This window comes from Ylistrum balloti, unplaced genomic scaffold (assembly GCF_031769215.1).
Source record: "Ylistrum balloti isolate Yb309-2 unplaced genomic scaffold, AGI_CSIRO_Ybal_v1 Utg371540, whole genome shotgun sequence".
Classification (NCBI taxonomy): Eukaryota; Metazoa; Mollusca; class Bivalvia; order Pectinida; family Pectinidae; genus Ylistrum; species Ylistrum balloti.
In genome coordinates this window covers 286,316-303,918 of record NW_026782794.1, presented here as the reverse complement: position 1 = coordinate 303,918, position 17,603 = coordinate 286,316, and the positions used below count along the sequence as shown (strand labels likewise).

At 36.9% G+C, this 17,603-nt stretch overlaps 1 protein-coding gene across 1 annotated transcript in view; it reads right to left on the bottom strand.

The window, feature by feature from the left end:
- LOC132562873 (uncharacterized) overlaps positions 1-17,603 on the bottom strand; it is a 48,002-nt gene that overhangs the window by 7,874 nt on the left and 22,525 nt on the right. Inside the window, exons 4-39 of the mRNA XM_060227646.1 lie at positions 14,972-15,023; positions 14,005-14,175; positions 13,646-13,902; positions 13,329-13,453; positions 12,948-13,071; positions 12,556-12,741; positions 12,347-12,469; positions 11,427-11,664; positions 11,124-11,294; positions 10,765-11,021; positions 10,448-10,572; positions 10,067-10,190; positions 9,674-9,859; positions 9,465-9,587; positions 8,540-8,777; positions 8,237-8,407; positions 7,878-8,134; positions 7,561-7,685; positions 7,180-7,303; positions 6,786-6,971; positions 6,577-6,699; positions 5,656-5,893; positions 5,354-5,524; positions 4,995-5,251; positions 4,678-4,802; positions 4,299-4,422; positions 3,906-4,091; positions 3,697-3,819; positions 2,773-3,010; positions 2,470-2,640; positions 2,111-2,367; positions 1,794-1,918; positions 1,429-1,552; positions 1,035-1,220; positions 826-948; positions 447-657 (exon numbers count right to left, since the gene is read on the bottom strand). Coding sequence (XP_060083629.1) covers positions 447-657; positions 826-948; positions 1,035-1,220; positions 1,429-1,552; positions 1,794-1,918; positions 2,111-2,367; positions 2,470-2,640; positions 2,773-3,010; positions 3,697-3,819; positions 3,906-4,091; positions 4,299-4,422; positions 4,678-4,802; positions 4,995-5,251; positions 5,354-5,524; positions 5,656-5,893; positions 6,577-6,699; positions 6,786-6,971; positions 7,180-7,303; positions 7,561-7,685; positions 7,878-8,134; positions 8,237-8,407; positions 8,540-8,777; positions 9,465-9,587; positions 9,674-9,859; positions 10,067-10,190; positions 10,448-10,572; positions 10,765-11,021; positions 11,124-11,294; positions 11,427-11,664; positions 12,347-12,469; positions 12,556-12,741; positions 12,948-13,071; positions 13,329-13,453; positions 13,646-13,902; positions 14,005-14,175; positions 14,972-15,023 — 6,145 coding nt within the window. The remainder of the gene's footprint in view (positions 1-446; positions 658-825; positions 949-1,034; positions 1,221-1,428; positions 1,553-1,793; positions 1,919-2,110; positions 2,368-2,469; positions 2,641-2,772; positions 3,011-3,696; positions 3,820-3,905; positions 4,092-4,298; positions 4,423-4,677; positions 4,803-4,994; positions 5,252-5,353; positions 5,525-5,655; positions 5,894-6,576; positions 6,700-6,785; positions 6,972-7,179; positions 7,304-7,560; positions 7,686-7,877; positions 8,135-8,236; positions 8,408-8,539; positions 8,778-9,464; positions 9,588-9,673; positions 9,860-10,066; positions 10,191-10,447; positions 10,573-10,764; positions 11,022-11,123; positions 11,295-11,426; positions 11,665-12,346; positions 12,470-12,555; positions 12,742-12,947; positions 13,072-13,328; positions 13,454-13,645; positions 13,903-14,004; positions 14,176-14,971; positions 15,024-17,603) is intronic.

Here is a 17,603-nt window from a genome sequence, read left to right as displayed (position 1 = left end):
GTTCTATTATATAGCTGTTTCGTCCTTCTAATACTCGAGTCAGTGATGCTTCAAGTTTAAATGTTACACCTACGAGTCGACTGAGGAAAATCCAGAGTAATTGTAGGCAAAGTCAATTTGAAACGGGTAGGTGCACTTGCCCAATAATTTAGTCAATTTCGTAATTTTCACATTTATTCAACTTCTAGGAGTACGTCAATTCATGTGTATATACTGATCCGTGCCAGTTGTGGAATGATTCAAAACGTTGCATGCAGGCTACGACAAACCTCGAGTGCAAAAATTCTACCAGCAGCATCTCCTAATTGCTATCTTAAAGCTTGTTCAAAATTCACGTAACTAAGGTTACAGTTGCAACTTAATTGGAATTATAATGATTTAAAAAAGCAATAAATGGCTTACATTGCTTCAGTTTCATTATTAATAAAATATTCAAAGCCTCTCACCATCAGAAGGTATAAGGGTTGCAGTTGATATTGTTTGTGTTGATGAAGTTGGCTGCTGTGATATCATTGAAGAAGTCAATGGTGATTCGAAGGCGGTTTTCAACACATTCATCATGGGATTCGCTCCTAATCCGCATATATTCTTATGGTCGTCTAAATCCATAGCCCAAACCATTGAACCTCCCAGGCCCAATGTTTTGATGTATTCAGCCTTTAAAAATATCGTGCAAAATGAAAGAAAGTTTTTATAAATGTTGTGAAACATTATTTATTTTCGCATTCATACACAATACGTGAATCACATTAGAAAATCAAACTGATTTCACATGATCAAATACAAATAACTCAAGAATAAATGGTACTTTCGGCATTCACTAACCTTAATTCCAAAACTTTGGACATCATCAAAACCAACCCATTGGTTGCCACTGTAAGCAAACGGAACCTGGTGCTCGTTATGCCACATCTTAGTCCATCCTCCGTTTTCAATTCTATCACATATCTACAAATCGAAATAAAAATTGATAGGCTCATTTGCAACTCTATTACGGAATACCGACAATGGCTAATTTAAATACATTTCCGTACCTCAAAATAGCCCAGATAACCTGCTTCGGTTGTATATGCACCCATGACGCCTCCGCCGACCACCGCACTTCCCATGCTTGTGTCGAAAGAGCTTGCCAGTGTAAACGAGCGACCGTATAAAGCAAGTCCTAAGACTAATTTCTCTGCAGGGGTCCCATTCGACAGCCACAGTTGTACTCCTGCATTCTACAAAAATAACTTCCTTTTTTTCAGACTGTTTTGCACATAGCTAACTCTCTCTGAATCAAATTTAAATATAGACATGCTTAAAAATAGAAACCTTCTTGACCATGAAATTTCATCTGACGGTTCAACAACTTAGGATTATTTTCGTTGAAAATCGACGAAAATGGAACAGCAGCCTCCGATAAGAAAAAAAATCGAAACTTCGTACCTGATTCTTATCAAGTTCCTTTCCACTTTCACCACTTCTCTCATACAATGGACTGTTGTGTCCAGCGGTAGCATCCCACGTTCCATGAAAATCATACGCCATCAAATTGATAAAGTCAACATACCTACAATGTAACATCCACTATCGTAAATAACAATACTCGCCATTGGATAATAAAGGATTTCACATTGCAATTTTAATTTGTCTTGTTTTCATTTACGGTTTCCAGATATAACTATACCAAACACTGGTAATAACAATCCTATTTGTTCCTGGTTCACAAATTTGATTTAATATAAGTGTTATAACCAATGTTTACTTTGTTATTTACAATGGAATTCTTTTAGAAGACATGAAATTCTTACTGTGACACAAGATCAATTTCATAGGCTGTATCAACGGTTTCTCTACTTGCAGACACTGCTGCCGACAACAGCAACGCAGGCCGACTTGTTGAAGATCCTTCTTTATCGAATTCTTGACGTAGAACCTAAGTGAAACATGTCAAAACGATAAGTGTAGTAGTTGTTCCCGTGGGTAATTCGATGTGAATTGATAAAAACCGATGAACATTGACTAAGTGCAGTAACACACGAAAAAGTTTTCTCAGCGAATGAAATTCATGCAAAATTCCGTTACCCATTTCTGTTATTTTATTGCAAGTCGAGTTGCTTTTATTTACCATCGTTAGCTGTGTGAACTTTTCTCTGTCCCCAGCAGGACTTCCGCGATGAGCCGGATATTCCCAGTCTAGGTCAAGTCCATCAAAGCCACGCTGCCTCAAAAACAAGATAACGTTAGTTGCAAACTCTTCAATGTTCGACAGGGAAGAAACCATAGAGGAAAATGTAGAAACGCCATGGTTGTAGCCTCCAACTGCGAGCATTACTTTCAGGTCGGGATTCTCCGTCTTCTTACCCATGACTTCAGCGTATTGGGCTACAATAAAGAAATACATTGAATTCGGCAATAAAGTTGAAATGATACGTTAATTGAAAATTGCCTTTCCAGGACCCTCAGTACCACTTCTTTCATACTCACCTTCATCATTCCATTCGTAGGTAGCTAGATTATTACCACTCATCTGTGCAAACGCGAAGATGATGTGAGTACAGAGATGGGCATCGATATCAGCAGCTATATACGTCGCAGGACTTCCTCTGTACTGTGCCCAGTTCGTAAAATAACATACCCTTTTGTATGCGAGATTACCTATGCAAGAAGACAACAGAATGGTTTAATGGGATATTGATATACATACAAATGTTTTTTTTATATATATATATTACGAAAGAAAGTCTGATTCTATAACAATAAACATCAACTTAATTGCAAAAAGCTTACCAGAAGACGGCAGGGTTGTTAAAGCATTGTTTGATGTTGTTGTTTTTGGTGTGGTCTCTTGAGAAGTCGTAATTGACTGCTGTGACATCATCGTTGAAGCAATAGAAGGTGATTCTAAGACGGTTTTCAGAACATTCATCATAGGATTTGCTCCAAGTCCGCATATGTTGTTAAAGTCGTCCAAATCCATAGCCCAAACCATCGAACCTCCCAGGCCCAAAGACTTGATATATTCAGCCTTGTAACAATACAAATTGAGGCAAAATAAACGGCTGTTTGATTAAAGAATGCTAAAAATAATTTCTATTTTCGAATTCATAGACAATAAATGAGTTACCATAGGGGGAAAATACCAAAATGTCAACACAAGCATAATCCAAACTCAAATTCAATAAAACTAGGGCAAAATCTGTACAGAGGAAGATATTCACGCATGCTCCTGAAAAGAATTGAAACAAAAAGAATAATACCAGGTGTTCGGTGGAATAAGCGTCTTCTGCTTCATCGACGACACCGGCCATGTGAATCTTAGTCGATTCGTTAAGTAATGTCACGTTTTCCAATGAGAACAATATATATAAAAAAAAAACAATTGGAACAAAAGGCAAACTAACGGGTTTCCAGACTAGTTGACCAGTTCTTGCACGAATATCGAGATAATGAGAAAAGGCCACAGAACATCGAATCAACTGCGACATGTAAACATCATAGGCTTGGGATGTAGGAATGATGGTATCCAGAAATGGAAAATGCACAATAGGGAAATTAAAACCATCACGCTTATCATACATTTTGGTGGAAAGCTGTCCAAGTTGATTATGTTGTTGGGAAAGATCGAGATAGGCGGCTGATATAGAAGAGTATGTCGTATCATTACAAATACAAATAGCTGAACAATAAATGGTGCTTTCAGCATTCACTAACCTTAATTCCAAAACTTTGGACATCATCAAAACCAACCCATTGGTTGCCACTGTAAGCAAACGGAACCTGGTGCTCGTTATGCCACATCTTAGTCCATCCTCCGTTTTCAATTCTATCACATATCTACAAATCGAAATAAAAATTGATAGGCTCATTTGCAACTCTATTACGGAATACCGACAATGGCTAATTTAAATACATTTCCGTACCTCAAAATAGCCCAGATAACCTGCTTCGGTTGTATATGCACCCATGACGCCTCCGCCGACCACCGCACTTCCCATGCTTGTGTCGAAAGAGCTTGCCAGTGTAAACGAGCGACCGTATAAAGCAAGTCCTAAGACTAATTTCTCTGCAGGGGTCCCATTCGACAGCCACAGTTGTACTCCTGCATTCTACAAAAATAACTTCCTTTTTTTCAGACTGTTTTGCACATAGCTAACTCTCTCTGAATCAAATTTAAATATAGACATGCTTAAAAATAGAAACCTTCTTGACCATGAAATTTCATCTGACGGTTCAACAACTTAGGATTATTTTCGTTGAAAATCGACGAAAATGGAACAGCAGCCTCCGATAAGAAAAAAATCGAAACTTCGTACCTGATTCTTATCAAGTTCCTTTCCACTTTCACCACTTCTCTCATACAATGGACTGTTGTGTCCAGCGGTAGCATCCCACGTTCCATGAAAATCATACGCCATCAAATTGATAAAGTCAACATACCTACAATGTAACATCCACTATCGTAAATAACAATACTCGCCATTGGATAATAAAGGATTTCACATTGCAATTTTAATTTGTCTTGTTTTCATTTACGGTTTCCAGATATAACTATACCAAACACTGGTAATAACAATCCTATTTGCTAAAACCACCAAGTTCCTGGTTCACAAATTTGATTTAATATAAGTGTTATAACCAATGTTTACTTTGTTATTTACAATGGAATTCTTTTAGAAGACATGAAATTCTTACTGTGACACAAGATCAATTTCATAGGCTGTATCAACGGTTTCTCTACTTGCAGACACTGCTGCCGACAACAGCAACGCAGGCCGACTTGTTGAAGATCCTTCTTTATCGAATTCTTGACGTAGAACCTAAGTGAAACATGTCAAAACGATAAGTGTAGTAGTTGTTCCCGTGGGTAATTCGATGTGAATTGATAAAAACTGATGAACATTGACTAAGTGCAGTAACACACGAAAAAGTTTTCTCAGCGAATGAAATTCATGCAAAATTCCGTTACCCATTTCTGTTATTTTATTGCAAGTCGAGTTGCTTTTATTTACCATCGTTAACTGTGTGAACTTTTCTCTGTCCCCAGCAGGACTTCCGCGATGAGCCGGATATTCCCAGTCCAGGTCAAGTCCATCAAAGCCACGCTGCCTCAAAAACAAGATAACGTTAGTTGCAAACTCTTCAATGTTCGACAGGGAAGAAACCATAGAGGAAAATGTAGAAACGCCATGGTTGTAGCCTCCAACTGCGAGCATTACTTTCAGGTCGGGATTCTCCGTCTTCTTACCCATGACTTCAGCGTATTGGGCTACAATAAAGAAATACATTGAATTCGGCAATAAAGTTGAAATGATACGTTAATTGAAAATTGCCTTTCCATGACCCTCAGTACCACTTCTTTCATACTCACCTTCATCATTCCATTCGTAGGTAGCTAGATTATTACCACTCATCTGTGCAAACGCGAAGATGATGTGAGTACAGAGATGGGCATCGATATCAGCAGCTGTATACGTCGCAGGACTTCCTCTGTACTGTGCCCAGTTCGTAAAATAACATACCCTTTTGTATGCGAGATTACCTATGCAAGAAGACAACAGAATGGTTTAATGGGATATTGATATACATACAAATGTTTTTTTTTATATATATATTACGAAAGAAAGTCTGATTCTATAACAATAAACATCAATTTAATTGCAAAAAGCTTACCAGAAGACGGCAGGGTTGTTAAAGCATTGTTTGATGTTGTTGTTTTTGGTGTGGTCTCTTGAGAAGTCGTAATTGACTGCTGTGACATCATCGTTGAAGCAATAGAAGGTGATTCTAAGACGGTTTTCAGAACATTCATCATAGGATTTGCTCCAAGTCCGCATATGTTGTTAAAGTCGTCCAAATCCATAGCCCAAACCATCGAACCTCCCAGGCCCAAAGACTTGATATATTCAGCCTTGTAACAATACAAATTGAGGCAAAATAAACGGCTGTTTGATTAAAGGATGCTGAAAATAATTTCTATTTTCGAATTCATAGACAATAAATGAGTTACCATAGGGGGAAAATACCAAAATGTCAACACAAGCATAATCCAAACTCAAATTCAATAAAACCAGGGCAAAATCTGTACAGAGGAAGATATTCACGCATGCTCCTGAAAAAAATTGAACCAAAAAGAATAATACCAGGTGTTCGGTGGAATAAGCGTCTTCTGCTTCATCGACGACACCGGCCATGTGAATCTTAGTCGATTCGTTAAGTAATGTCACGTTTTCCAATGAGAACAATATATATAAAAAAACAATTGGAACAAAAGGCAAACTAACGGGTTTCCAGACTAGTTGACCAGTTCTTGCACGAATATCGAGATAATGAGAAAAGGCCACAGAACATCGAATCAACTGCGACATGTAAACATCATAGGCTTGGGATGTAGGAATGATGGTATCCAGAAATGGAAAATGCACAATAGGGAAATTGAAACCATCACGCTTATCATACATTTTGGTGGAAAGCTGTCCAAGTTGATTATGTTGTTGGGAAAGATCGAGATAGGCGGCTGATATAGAAGAGTATGTCGTATCATTACAAATACAAATAGCTGAACAATAAATGGTGCTTTCAGCATTCACTAACCTTAATTCCAAAACTTTGGACATCATCAAAACCAACCCATTGGTTGCCACTGTAAGCAAACGGAACCTGGTGCTCGTTATGCCACATCTTAGTCCATCCTCCGTTTTCAATTCTATCACATATCTACAAATCGAAATAAAAATTGATAGGCTCATTTGCAACTCTATTACGGAATACCGACAATGGCTAATTTAAATACATTTCCGTACCTCAAAATAGCCCAGATAACCTGCTTCGGTTGTATATGCACCCATGACGCCTCCGCCGACCACCGCACTTCCCATGCTTGTGTCGAAAGAGCTTGCCAGTGTAAACGAGCGACCGTATAAAGCAAGTCCTAAGACTAATTTCTCTGCAGGGGTCCCATTCGACAGCCACAGTTGTACTCCTGCATTCTACAAAAATAACTTCCTTTTTTTTCAGACTGTTTTGCACATAGCTAACTCTCTCTGAATCAAATTTAAATATAGACATGCTTAAAAATAGAAACCTTCTTGACCATGAAATTTCATCTGACGGTTCAACAACTTAGGATTATTTTCGTTGAAAATCGACGAAAATGGAACAGCAGCTTCCGATAAGAAAAAAATCGAAACTTCGTACCTGATTCTTATCAAGTTCCTTTCCACTTTCACCACTTCTCTCATACAATGGACTGTTGTGTCCAGCGGTAGTATCCCACGTTCCATGAAAATCATACGCCATCAAATTGATAAAGTCAACATACCTACAATGTAACATCCACTATCGTAAATAACAATACTCGCCATTGGATAATAAAGGATTTCACATTGCAATTTTAATTTGTCTTGTTTTCATTTACGGTTTCCAGATATAACTATACCAAACACTGGTAATAACAATCCTATTTGTTCTAAAACCACCAAGTTCCTGGTTCACAAATTTGATTTAATATAAGTGTTATAACCAATGTTTACTTTGTTATTTACAATGGAATTCTTTTAGAAGACATGAAATTCTTACTGTGACACAAGATCAATTTCATAGGCTGTATCAACGGTTTCTCTACTTGCAGACACTGCTGCCGACAACAGCAACGCAGGCCGACTTGTTGAAGATCCTTCTTTATCGAATTCTTGACGTAGAACCTAAGTGAAACATGTCAAAACGATAAGTGTAGTAGTTGTTCCCGTGGGTAATTCGATGTGAATTGATAAAAACTGATGAACATTGACTAAGTGCAGTAACACACGAAAAAGTTTTCTCAGCGAATGAAATTCATGCAAAATTCCGTTACCCATTTCTGTTATTTTATTGCAAGTCGAGTTGCTTTTATTTACCATCGTTAGCTGTGTGAACTTTTCTCTGTCCCCAGCAGGACTTCCGCGATGAGCCGGATATTCCCAGTCTAGGTCAAGTCCATCAAAGCCACGCTGCCTCAAAAACAAGATAACGTTAGTTGCAAACTCTTCAATGTTCGACAGGGAAGAAACCATAGAGGAAAATGTAGAAACGCCATGGTTGTAGCCTCCAACTGCGAGCATTACTTTCAGGTCGGGATTCTCCGTCTTCTTACCCATGACTTCAGCGTATTGGGCTACAATAAAGAAATACATTGAATTCGGCAATAAAGTTGAAATGATACGTTAATTGAAAATTGCCTTTCCATGACCCTCAGTACCACTTCTTTCATACTCACCTTCATCATTCCATTCGTAGGTAGCTAGATTATTACCACTCATCTGTGCAAACGCGAAGATGATGTGAGTACAGAGATGGGCATCGATATCAGCAGCTGTATACGTCGCAGGACTTCCTCTGTACTGTGCCCAGTTCGTAAAATAACATACCCTTTTGTATGCGAGATTACCTATGCAAGAAGACAACAGAATGGTTTAATGGGATATTGATATACATACAAATGTTTTTTTTATATATATATATTACGAAAGAAAGTCTGATTCTATAACAATAAACATCAATTTAATTGCAAAAAGCTTACCAGAAGACGGCAGGGTTGTTAAAGCATTGTTTGATGTTGTTGTTTTTGGTGTGGTCTCTTGAGAAGTCGTAATTGACTGCTGTGACATCATCGTTGAAGCAATAGAAGGTGATTCTAAGACGGTTTTCAGAACATTCATCATAGGATTTGCTCCAAGTCCGCATATGTTGTTAAAGTCGTCCAAATCCATAGCCCAAACCATCGAACCTCCCAGGCCCAAAGACTTGATATATTCAGCCTTGTAACAATACAAATTGAGGCAAAATAAACGGCTGTTTGATTAAAGGATGCTGAAAATAATTTCTATTTTCGAATTCATAGACAATAAATGAGTTACCATAGGGGGAAAATACCAAAATGTCAACACAAGCATAATCCAAACTCAAATTCAATAAAACCAGGGCAAAATCTGTACAGAGGAAGATATTCACGCATGCTCCTGAAAAAAATTGAACCAAAAAGAATAATACCAGGTGTTCGGTGGAATAAGCGTCTTCTGCTTCATCGACGACACCGGCCATGTGAATCTTAGTCGATTCGTTAAGTAATGTCACGTTTTCCAATGAGAACAATATATATAAAAAAAAAAACAATTGGAACAAAAGGCAAACTAACGGGTTTCCAGACTAGTTGACCAGTTCTTGCACGAATATCGAGATAATGAGAAAAGGCCACAGAACATCGAATCAACTGCGACATGTAAACATCATAGGCTTGGGATGTAGGAATGATGGTATCCAGAAATGGAAAATGCACAATAGGGAAATTAAAACCATCACGCTTATCATACATTTTGGTGGAAAGCTGTCCAAGTTGATTATGTTGTTGGGAAAGATCGAGATAGGCGGCTGATATAGAAGAGTATGTCGTATCATTACAAATACAAATAGCTGAACAATAAATGGTGCTTTCAGCATTCACTAACCTTAATTCCAAAACTTTGGACATCATCAAAACCAACCCATTGGTTGCCACTGTAAGCAAACGGAACCTGGTGCTCGTTATGCCACATCTTAGTCCATCCTCCGTTTTCAATTCTATCACATATCTACAAATCGAAATAAAAATTGATAGGCTCATTTGCAACTCTATTACGGAATACCGACAATGGCTAATTTAAATACATTTCCGTACCTCAAAATAGCCCAGATAACCTGCTTCGGTTGTATATGCACCCATGACGCCTCCGCCGACCACCGCACTTCCCATGCTTGTGTCGAAAGAGCTTGCCAGTGTAAACGAGCGACCGTATAAAGCAAGTCCTAAGACTAATTTCTCTGCAGGGGTCCCATTCGACAGCCACAGTTGTACTCCTGCATTCTACAAAAATAACTTCCTTTTTTTCAGACTGTTTTGCACATAGCTAACTCTCTCTGAATCAAATTTAAATATAGACATGCTTAAAAATAGAAACCTTCTTGACCATGAAATTTCATCTGACGGTTTAACAACTTAGGATTATTTTCGTTGAAAATCGACGAAAATGGAACAGCAGCTTCCGATAAGAAAAAAATCGAAACTTCGTACCTGATTCTTATCAAGTTCCTTTCCACTTTCACCACTTCTCTCATACAATGGACTGTTGTGTCCAGCGGTAGTATCCCACGTTCCATGAAAATCATATGCCATCAAATTGATAAAGTCAACATACCTACAATGTAACATCCACTATCGTAAATAACAATACTCGCCATTGGATAATAAAGGATTTCACATTGCAATTTTAATTTGTCTTGTTTTCATTTACGGTTTCCAGATATAACTATACCAAACACTGGTAATAACAATCCTATTTGTTCTAAAACCACCAAGTTCCTGGTTCACAAATTTGATTTAATATAAGTGTTATAACCAATGTTTACTTTGTTATTTACAATGGAATTCTTTTAGAAGACATGAAATTCTTACTGTGACACAAGATCAATTTCATAGGCTGTATCAACGGTTTCTCTACTTGCAGACACTGCTGCCGACAACAGCAACGCAGGCCGACTTGTTGAAGATCCTTCTTTATCGAATTCTTGACGTAGAACCTAAGTGAAACATGTCAAAACGATAAGTGTAGTAGTTGTTCCCGTGGGTAATTCGATGTGAATTGATAAAAACTGATGAACATTGACTAAGTGCAGTAACACACGAAAAAGTTTTCTCAGTGAATGAAATTCATGTAAAATTCCGTTACCCATTTCTGTTATTTTATTGCAAGTCGAGTTGCTTTCATTTACCATCGTTAGCTGTGTGAACTTTTCTCTGTCCCCAGCAGGACTTCCGCGATGAGCCGGATATTCCCAGTCTAGGTCAAGTCCATCAAAGCCACGCTGCCTCAAAAACAAGATAACGTTAGTTGCAAACTCTTCAATGTTCGACAGGGAAGAAACCATAGAGGAAAATGTAGAAACGCCATGGTTGTAGCCTCCAACTGCGAGCATTACTTTCAGGTCGGGATTCTCCGTCTTCTTACCCATGACTTCAGCGTATTGGGCTACAATAAAGAAATACATTGAATTCGGCAATAAAGTTGAAATGATACGTTAATTGAAAATTGCCTTTCCATGACCCTCAGTACCACTTCTTTCATACTCACCTTCATCATTCCATTCGTAGGTAGCTAGATTATTACCACTCATCTGTGCAAACGCGAAGATGATGTGAGTACAGAGATGGGCATCGATATCAGCAGCTGTATACGTCGCAGGACTTCCTCTGTACTGTGCCCAGTTCGTAAAATAACATACCCTTTTGTATGCGAGATTACCTATGCAAGAAGACAACAGAATGGTTTAATGGGATATTGATATACATACAAATGGTTTTTTTTTTTATATATATTACGAAAGAAAGTCTGATTCTATAACAATAAACATCAATTTAATTGCAAAAAGCTTACCAGAAGACGGCAGGGTTGTTAAAGCATTGTTTGATGTTGTTGTTTTTGGTGTGGTCTCTTGAGAAGTCGTAATTGACTGCTGTGACATCATCGTTGAAGCAATAGAAGGTGATTCTAAGACGGTTTTCAGAACATTCATCATAGGATTTGCTCCAAGTCCGCATATGTTGTTAAAGTCGTCCAAATCCATAGCCCAAACCATCGAACCTCCCAGGCCCAAAGACTTGATATATTCAGCCTTGTAACAATACAAATTGAGGCAAAATAAACGGCTGTTTGATTAAAGGATGCTGAAAATAATTTCTATTTTCGAATTCATAGACAATAAATGAGTTACCATAGGGGGAAAATACCAAAATGTCAACACAAGCATAATCCAAACTCAAATTCAATAAAACTAGGGCAAAATCTGTACAGAGGAAGATATTCACGCATGCTCCTGAAAAAAATTGAACCAAAAAGAATAATACCAGGTGTTCGGTGGAATAAGCGTCTTCTGCTTCATCGACGACACCGGCCATGTGAATCTTAGTCGATTCGTTAAGTAATGTCACGTTTTCCAATGAGAACAATATATATAAAAAACAATTGGAACAAAAGGCAAACTAACGGGTTTGCAGCCTAGTTGACCAGTTCTTGCACGAATATCGAGATAATGAGAAAAGGCCACAGAACATCGAATCAACTGCGACATGTAAACATCATAGGCTTGGGATGTAGGAATGATGGTATCCAGAAATGGAAAATGCACAATAGGGAAATTAAAACCATCACGCTTATCATACATTTTGGTGGAAAGCTGTCCAAGTTGATTATGTTGTTGGGAAAGATCGAGATAGGCGGCTGATATAGAAGAGTATGTCGTATCATTACAAATACAAATAGCTGAACAATAAATGGTGCTTTCAGCATTCACTAACCTTAATTCCAAAACTTTGGACATCATCAAAACCAACCCATTGGTTGCCACTGTAAGCAAACGGAACCTGGTGCTCGTTATGCCACATCTTAGTCCATCCTCCGTTTTCAATTCTATCACATATCTACAAATCGAAATAAAAACTGATAGGCTCATTTGCAACTCTATTACGGAATACCGACAATGGCTAATTTAAATACATTTCCGTACCTCAAAATAGCCCAGATAACCTGCTTCGGTTGTATATGCACCCATGACGCCTCCGCCGACCACCGCACTTCCCATGCTTGTGTCGAAAGAGCTTGCCAGTGTAAACGAGCGACCGTATAAAGCAAGTCCTAAGACTAATTTCTCTGCAGGGGTCCCATTCGACAGCCACAGTTGTACTCCTGCATTCTACAAAAATAACTTCCTTTTTTCAGACTGTTTTGCACATAGCTAACTCTCTCTGAATCAAATTTAAATATAGACATGCTTAAAAATAGAAACCTTCTTGACCATGAAATTTCATCTGACGGTTTAACAACTTAGGATTATTTTCGTTGAAAATCGACGAAAATGGAACAGCAGCTTCCGATAAGAAAAAAATCGAAACTTCGTACCTGATTCTTATCAAGTTCCTTTCCACTTTCACCACTTCTCTCATACAATGGACTGTTGTGTCCAGCGGTAGTATCCCACGTTCCATGAAAATCATATGCCATCAAATTGATAAAGTCAACATACCTACAATGTAACATCCACTATCGTAAATAACAATACTCGCCATTGGATAATAAAGGATTTCACATTGCAATTTTAATTTGTCTTGTTTTCATTTACGGTTTCCAGATATAACTATACCAAACACTGGTAATAACAATCCTATTTGTTCTAAAACCACCAAGTTCCTGGTTCACAAATTTGATTTAATATAAGTGTTATAACCAATGTTTACTTTGTTATTTACAATGGAATTCTTTTAGAAGACATGAAATTCTTACTGTGACACAAGATCAATTTCATAGGCTGTATCAACGGTTTCTCTACTTGCAGACACTGCTGCCGACAACAGCAACGCAGGCCGACTTGTTGAAGATCCTTCTTTATCGAATTCTTGACGTAGAACCTAAGTGAAACATGTCAAAACGATAAGTGTAGTAGTTGTTCCCGTGGGTAATTCGATGTGAATTGATAAAAACTGATGAACATTGACTAAGTGCAGTAACACACGAAAAAGTTTTCTCAGCGAATGAAATTCATGTAAAATTCCGTTACCCATTTCTGTTATTTTATTGCAAGTCGAGTTGCTTTCATTTACCATCGTTAGCTGTGTGAACTTTTCTCTGTCCCCAGCAGGACTTCCGCGATGAGCCGGATATTCCCAGTCTAGGTCAAGTCCATCAAAGCCACGCTGCCTCAAAAACAAGATAACGTTAGTTGCAAACTCTTCAATGTTCGACAGGGAAGAAACCATAGAGGAAAATGTAGAAACGCCATGGTTGTAGCCTCCAACTGCGAGCATTACTTTCAGGTCGGGATTCTCCGTCTTCTTACCCATGACTTCAGCGTATTGGGCTACAATAAAGAAATACATTGAATTCGGCAATAAAGTTGAAATGATACGTTAATTGAAAATTGCCTTTCCATGACCCTCAGTACCACTTCTTTCATACTCACCTTCATCATTCCATTCGTAGGTAGCTAGATTATTACCACTCATCTGTGCAAACGCGAAGATGATGTGAGTACAGAGATGGGCATCGATATCAGCAGCTGTGTACGTCGCAGGACTTCCTCTGTACTGTGCCCAGTTCGTAAAATAACATACCCTTTTGTATGCGAGATTACCTATGCATGAAGACAACAGAATGGTTTAATGGGATATTGATATACATACAAATGGTTTTTTTTATATATATATATTACGAAAGAAAGTCTGATTTTTTTAGAATTTTTTCTTTGGGTTGTGGCAATAAAAACAATTATTTGTTATTGTAGATTTTTGTATAGTTTGTCTTCAATCAAACCATGCCCATTCCTTCACATTTTTGCATACGTTAGACCTCAACAAAAATGTTCACATCAACACTCAAGAATAAACTTATTTTAATATCATACAAAGCTGCGTACATATGTTTTCAGACAATGGCCTAACAATGAATCCAACTGTATCTCTATTTATTTTGCTGGCTTGGCGCCATATCTGATTTGTCATTGGTGTCAATGATTTCTCTTGCTCTGATGTCTGATCATGTCGTCGTCATTTAAATCATTTTTTCTGTTCAGAACATTGTTTATGGGCAATTTACTACAGTTACCGACTGTTAATAAGGAAGACTTGTCATAGGAAGGGCTGGTAAATCGCGATGGACTATTGAAGCGTGTACTTTATTACTCACTGCTTTTAAACATTATCGTAGCAAGAATACATTACTCGTCAACGACAGGATTCCGTGAGATTTTAAGCATTTTACTTCATTTTATTTTTATAAAATTTGTTTATATCTATTGTTGTTGCACGTCCTATTAACAGTCAGTTATTTAAGGATGTACAAGGTTTGTGTGGCGTGGCAAAACTACCGAGGAAGGGCTAGTAATATAGATAGGCAGACTTTTTGTGTCAGATGCTTGAAGTCAAACTTACCTGCGGTAGAAGTAGCGCCGATGGTTACTAGGATGGTCAAAAGAACAGGCGTCTAAAACAGTGACGAAAACATTGTGTTATATGTAGTAAGGAACAATCTGAAATGCTTGTTTTGTAACGATGGAGATTGTACAAAAGACACAAATGAATACCACTTTTTAGAATTAGATACAATAGGGTCAAACATTGAATTAAACTACATCATACAGCTGTTTCGTCCTTCTAGGACTCTTCAGTGATGCCTAAGGGCCTTGACCTAATATATGATTTTGGTCTTCCATTAGATCCATTAAAATCGGGGTTATGGTGAAGACGGAAGTACTCAATGTATATAAAGATACGAAATATAGTACGTAATTAAAATCAGTGGTATGAATTACTTATCAGTCAAGTATCAGACATTCATTAAAGACTTATAAACCTTATTTCAAAGCATGGCACGTGAGCAGATTATTTTATAAGAGGTATACCAAGGTATAAGACAATCGAATATCAAGTGAAGACAAAATTGTCTAGAAGTCTCCGGACACAATCTCCGGTAGATGGATATTAGAAAATTGGTACAATAGGGAAAAGTTAAGATACAACTTTGTAGTTTGGTTTTTGTAGTGCAGATGGTTTTCTTTTCTAAACAAAACAATAATAATAATAACGACCAGATTGAGAAGATGGAGTTTTTTTTTCTTTTTTTTTTTTTTCTTTTTTACTTTTTTCTTTTTGCAATTGAAAAGTGGAAACATTGATTGCAGGTGTACATTTTTTCTACAATTGCGAAAACAACAGATTCTTTATTTTTGTTGGGACAGGCGGACGGACAGCCTTGTTCAGGAATCTTGATTTGATTGTGTTATTGAAAGCTTTAATTTTCTGAAGGTCTGTTTAGTGAAATTTTGAAATTGAAAAAAAGATAAAATATATGATTATCATTACACCCTTGTAGAAAATAGTTTAGAAGGGTCGGTAAAATGCCACTTAGCAACCACTGTATATTTAATACGATTATAACAGTAAATAAAAGTAACCGCTCAAGCAATTCTGGAATAAGTAATACAAAGACAGCAATATATATGGTACAGGCAAAGTCACCAATTAAGATGTAATCAAAAGAGACATTAAAAATGGATTTGAAAATTCATTATTTTATCAAAATATCCAATAAGGCTTCGATATTTACTATTTTTGCAACGGAAAAAGACTAACAATGTTTTCCAAAACTAATCTACACAATGTATAATTTGTTTAAGATGTTTACTCATACAGTGGAAAAATAAATATCAGATTTTATATTTTAAGAAAATATTGTACAAAAAACAAGTAAGTAGCACCTTCAACACAAGTTAAGAATTAGATACGGTAGGGTAAAATGTAATATATATATAGTTGAAAAAAATCAAATCAACACGACAAATGTATTCCGGAAAACTTTTGTCGTGTTGATTTTTTTTTCAACTATTTAATCGATACACAAAGCATCTTTAAGTTACATGTGTGTGTATTTATACAGATTAGGATTTGCACTAGTACCCATAAATTTCCTAATTAAAATTAAACTAAAAATCCTGTTGTGACTGTTATCGTTGTAACGATCGATTTAACCATATTAGATTACACAAATATTGTACTTACATTCATTATTTCTATAAGTAATTCCAGTCAAAAAGAATTCACATTGAAATTATTGACTCCTATTCTTGATAAAATTAGGATTCAAGATTAACTTTAATTATTTGTCCACTTTTGTCCTTCTCTTTAGAGTTTGTCAATGTTTCTGTTCACCGTTTTTGTTATTTTATCATCTTCTCGTGAATCGCTGTAATCCCTGTCTGCTTTTCTCACTGTAGCGTTTATATAACATTTTATTCCAACATATCTTTCAGTAATTAGACTTCAGTGTCCGTATTTGTTACGACGTTGTCCTTTGCGAAGTAAAGAGTTGGGTACTCTCCCAGTTTCTAGACATAATGCGCATCTCAGTGGTTTATGACTAAAACGTCAGTTTCTGAGTTAAAATAAAGCGGTACATTCCCAAATGATAAACCGTGTTGATTTCTGAATAGTTGAGTAGTTTTAAAGCTTTAATTCAGTGGTTCGTTACAAATTATTTTTTTTCCTTTTTGGCTGAATCCTCGTTTGAAAACTGTCGTCGATGCATCAAAATACTAAAAAAGAATGCCATTGAATTATAGCAATTATACACATTTCCACGTTGTGACCTCTCATATCTCAAGAAGCAGCATCATATAAACACCCTTCACTAGCTATCCTAACTCTACCGACCATGTCTGACCTTCCTACTTAAAAATAAGACGTGATTTTAAACTCTTATCTCCGAAAATCGCTCAAGTAAAAATATTGACACACAAAAGACGGCAGCAATAATAACCTTATAAAAATGTTTACCTATTGAATTTGTTCTCTTCGATATATGTTTGTGATAGTTATTGAAAAAAAATAACCAGCGGTAACTATATTTAAGATATATTACCCAACCAGTGATCAAAATGACAAAAGTTAAATCTAAATTAAAAAGCTGTGACGGCATCGTGCTCAAATAGCATGGTAATATTGGTTAGGCTCGCTGAAAATTGTAGTCAAGTGTAAAAACATAGTTTTAAAATTACCAGTAAAATTA